This window comes from Mastomys coucha, chromosome X (genome assembly GCF_008632895.1).
Source record: "Mastomys coucha isolate ucsf_1 chromosome X, UCSF_Mcou_1, whole genome shotgun sequence".
Classification (NCBI taxonomy): Eukaryota; Metazoa; Chordata; class Mammalia; order Rodentia; family Muridae; genus Mastomys; species Mastomys coucha.
In genome coordinates this window covers 153,408,385-153,413,028 of record NC_045030.1, presented here as the reverse complement: position 1 = coordinate 153,413,028, position 4,644 = coordinate 153,408,385, and the positions used below count along the sequence as shown (strand labels likewise).

Genomic DNA, 4,644 nt, shown 5'->3' with positions numbered 1-4,644 from the left:
AAAAAAAAGAAAGAAAAAAGAAAAAGAAAATATCATGCTGAGTGAGGTAACTCAGACCCAAAAGGACATGCAAGGTATGTACTCACTAATAAGTGGATATTAGCCAAAGAATGTACAGAATACCCAGGATACCATCCACAGAACTCAAAAAGGTTAACAAGCCTAAGAGCCCAAGTGAGGGTGCCTCAATCCCACTTGGGAGGGAGAAGAAAACAATCACAGGACAGGGAGGGAGGGAGGGAGGGAGGGAGGGAGGGACGTGGGTGGGAAAGAGGACAGGAGATCTGGTTGGTAGATACTGTTGTTCTTCCTATGGGGTTGCAATCCCCTTCAGCTCCTTCAGTCCTTCCCCTAACTCCTCTACTGGGGTTCCCGTGCTCAGTCTGATGGTTGGCTGCAATTTTCAAATTATATTGTGATGGTTGTAAAGTCTGGAGGTATATTAAATTTATTAGCTTATATATACTGTAGATAGTTGCAGGTATGTGGATTCTACCTCATGCTGTAAAAACAATTTTATATGAGTCAAAAATTTCAAGAAAGATAATACAGTAAACATTTTTCATAACAAAGCTTCATCAATATTATCTGTCATAAATACATTGCACATACCCAAATTAGCTATAACTCACCTGTTACACTGGTCTTCAGTGGAAAAGTAGATTTGAAAGTCATCAGAATTATCATGGACATAAAGAAAACAGCACCGTTCATCAAACTTAGATAGGCTGTAAAATTTCAAAACAAAGACTACTTATACAAAACCAGGTATGGTGGTACACACTTTTAATCCCAGCACTGAGAAGCAGAGATAGGTAGATCCCTGAATTTGAGGCCAGCCTGGTCTACAGAGCAAGTTCCAGGACAGCCAGAGCTAAACAGAGAAACCTTTTCTAGAAAAAAACAAATAACAAAAACAAAGAGAATGCCTATACACACATTTTAATTTTTAATTTTATTGTTTCATAATTTAATTTATTTTTTTAAAATTCACATTACATCCTAATCACAGTTGCCCCCTCTCCTCTCCTCCCAGTCCCACCCTTACAAATCCCTTTCTACATTACCCTCTTCTCTTCTCTGAAGGGGAACCCCCTTGGGTACCACCCAACCCTGGACATCCAGTCTCAGTAAGACTAAGCACCTCCTCTCCCACTGAGGCCCAACCAGACAGTCCAGATAGGGGAAGGAGTTCAATGGCAGGCAGCAGAATCAGAGACAGTCTCTGTTCCAATTGCTAGGGGACCCACATGAAGACCAAGGTACACGTCTGTTACAAACCAATTTTAAGTTTTAAAGAAAATTGAAAAAAATTCTAGCTTATATTTTTGTCTACTCTATAAGTTCCTGATTTTATTAATCATTATTTTAAAGTATTTTTATTTTAAATTATACATATATGTTTATATGTATGTATGTATATATGTATGTATGTATGTACATATGTGCCTGTGTGTGTAGGTTCTGCAAAGACTAGAAGAGGCTGTGGGATCCTTTGGAGTTGGAGTTACAGGTGATTGTGATCTACCAAACATGGGTGCTGGGATCTGAAGTCAGGTCTTCTATAAGAGCAGTGAGTGTTCTTGACCATCGTGTCACCTCTCTAGCCAATCCATTAATCCTTTAGCAAATATTCCCACAATTTGACTTTTCTTAGTCTATGAAATTTAACTTTAGAGACACTTACTTTGCAAATTTATTTACCAATTGATTCTAATATGTATCAAGAGATTCCTATATATTCAGAGCAAAGAAAACATGGCCAACAGAAAATATGATCTCTGTCTTCTAGGAGTTTATAATCTTACAAAAAAACAGAAAGGTAAGAGTATTCATGAAATAATTATTATTGCCTCAAAGGAATTTTGACGCTTAGAAAGTATTAGGACATTCATGGTCAAGGAATGTAAACTTGAGAAAGACTTTAAATATTTTCAGTCTATTTCTACCCAATGTCTAGACCTGATGTACATAGCTTCAAACAAACAATATACAGTTTGCTTAAACACATCCAGTAAAATAAAAGTCATCACACTTGTATTTACTTATAGATTTCTCTGTTAGAAAGCTCACTCACATTGAGTGAACATATAATAGCCCTCATTCTGCCAAAGACATCAATCCAGTTTACCATCTATACAATTAGTTCTTCAAACAAATGAAGCCACTTTATTTGGCCCCTTGTTGGTCATTTCTTTTGATCCAGAACCTGTCTTTTTTTAATTGGTTATTTTATTTATTTACATTTTAAATGTTATCCCCCTTATCGGTTTCCCCTCCAAAAACCCCTCCCCTCCCACTATGAGGGTGCTCCCCCACCTGCCCACCCACTCCCACTTCACTGCCCTACGCTGGGGCATTGAGCCTTCACAAGCCAAGGACCTCCCCTGTCTTTATCTGTTTGTTTTGAAATGAGATATTGTTATACAGTTCAGGGTGGTGCTGAGCTTGCTATGTAGCTTTGGCTAGACTCCAACTCATGATTTTTCTGCTTTAGCCTACCAATAGATCAAAAATGTCTTAAACTATTCTTTTTTTATTGGATATTTTCTTTATTTACATTTCAAATGTTATTCCCTTTCCCAGTTTCCCCTTTCCTGGAAACCCCCTATCCCATCTTCCCTCCCCCTGCTTCTATGAGGGTGTTCCTTCACCTACCCACCTTCTTCCCTCTCTCTGCCTTGGCATTCCCCTACACTGGGGCATCTAGCCTTCATAGGACCAAGGACCTCTCCTCCCATTGGTGCATGACAGGCCATCCTCAGCTGGAACCATGTGTACTCCTTGGTTGATGACTTAGTCCCTGACAGCTCTAGGGGGTCTGGTTGGTTGGTACTGTTGTTCTTCCTATGGGTTTGCAAACCTCTTCAGCTTCTTCAGTCCTTTCTCTAAGTCCTCTATTGGGGACCCTGTGCTCAGTCCAATGGTTTACTGCAAGCATCTGCCTCTATATTTGTAAGGCTCTGGCAGGGCCTCTCACTGCATGATACTGGTACAGAGGCAGGCAGGAAGATCAATGGAATAGAATTGAAGATCCAGAAATGAATCCACACACCTATGGTCACTTGATATTTGACAAAGGAGCTAAAACCATCCAGTGGAAAAAAGACAGCATTTTCAACAAATGATGCTGATTCAACTGGTGGTCAGCATGTAGAAGAATGCAAATTGATCCATTCTTATCTCCTTGTACAAAGCTCAAGTCTAAGTGGATCAAAGTCCTCCACATAAAACCAGATACACTGAAACTTATAGAGGAGAAAGTGGGGAAGAGTCTCAAACACATGAGCACAGGGGAAATTTTCCTGAACCACTGGCTTATGCTTTAAGATCAACAATCAACAAACGGGACCTCATAAAATTGCAAAGCTTCTGTAAGGCAAAGGACACTGTCAATAGGACAAAAAGGCAACCAACAAATTGGGAAAAGATCTTTACTGATCCTACATCCAATAGAGTGATAATATCTAATATATACAAGGAACTCCCAAGAATCAAATAACCCTATTAAAAATGGAGTACAGAGCTAAACAAAGAATTTTCAACTGAGGAATATCGAATGGCTAAGAAGCATCTAAAGAAATGTTCAACATCCTTAGTCATCAGAGAAATGCAAATCAAAACAACCCTGAGATTCCACCTCATACCAGTCAGATGGCTAAAATAAAAACTCAGGCTGGAGAGATGGGTCAGTGGTTAAGAGTGTTGACTACTCTTCCAGAGGTCCTGCATTCAATTCTCTCATGATAGGTCACAACCATCTGTAATGGGATCCTATGCCCTCTTCTGAAGAGTACTTATTTATAATAAATAAACCTTTGGGCCAGAGCAAGTGAGGGCGAATGGAGCTAGAGGGGTTGACCAGAGCAAGCAGAGGTCCTAAAGTCAATTCCCAACAACAAGATGAAGGCTCACAACTACCTGTATAGCTACAGTCTATACTCATATACATAAAATAAATAAATAAATCTTTAAAAAAAAAAAGAGAAAGGAATCTACAAAAAATAACTACCATAGGATCTAAGGAATGCCTGTTATGTAGTGCCAGTCCTAAGGTCTTGTCACAGCCCTTTGTAACCCTACTGATGGCTGAACTGGAAGCTAGAGGTATTTCTATGAAGTAATATAAACAAAAGGCAAAGTCTACAACTTTTGTACAACATTATTGCCACATAAGATAGTCTTTTCTTCTGGTTTCAAGGCCGTATTATGCAAGTACACCATTATTCCTATTTAAACACTGATATTTTCAGGACAGGATCATTCTGAGTGTGAAGGTAATAAGGGATTCATTCAGTGGCTATTGAGTTAAGTCTTATGTTTAGAGAAAGGACAGAAAGCTCCAACCCAAACTCTCATTTAATTAAAACAGAAAAAGCAGAATCTTACAGAGCCTGGGTGATTTTTATACTGCTACATAGGGAAGAGAGAACTCATATCTACTTCATGATAAACTCCTGCCTTTGGACATCCTGGTAAGTTGATTAGAGCATCTGAGGCATGTTAGTCTGGCTTGGGATAATCCATGAAAACTCACCATTTCTGATCCCAGTAGTGAATGGCATACTTTTTGGAATATAGCACCCCTGTTCCTATTAACAGTACCCCTGCCTCCAGAGCTCTGTTCAGGAGGCCTACTCAAGT

At 39.2% G+C, this 4,644-nt stretch overlaps 1 protein-coding gene across 1 annotated transcript in view; it reads right to left on the bottom strand.

Annotated features, from left to right (window-relative positions):
• Positions 1-4,644, bottom strand: part of Map3k15 (mitogen-activated protein kinase kinase kinase 15) — a 135,287-nt gene that overhangs the window by 34,022 nt on the left and 96,621 nt on the right. Inside the window, exon 13 of the mRNA XM_031383342.1 lies at positions 633-728. Coding sequence (XP_031239202.1) covers positions 633-728 — 96 coding nt within the window. The remainder of the gene's footprint in view (positions 1-632; positions 729-4,644) is intronic.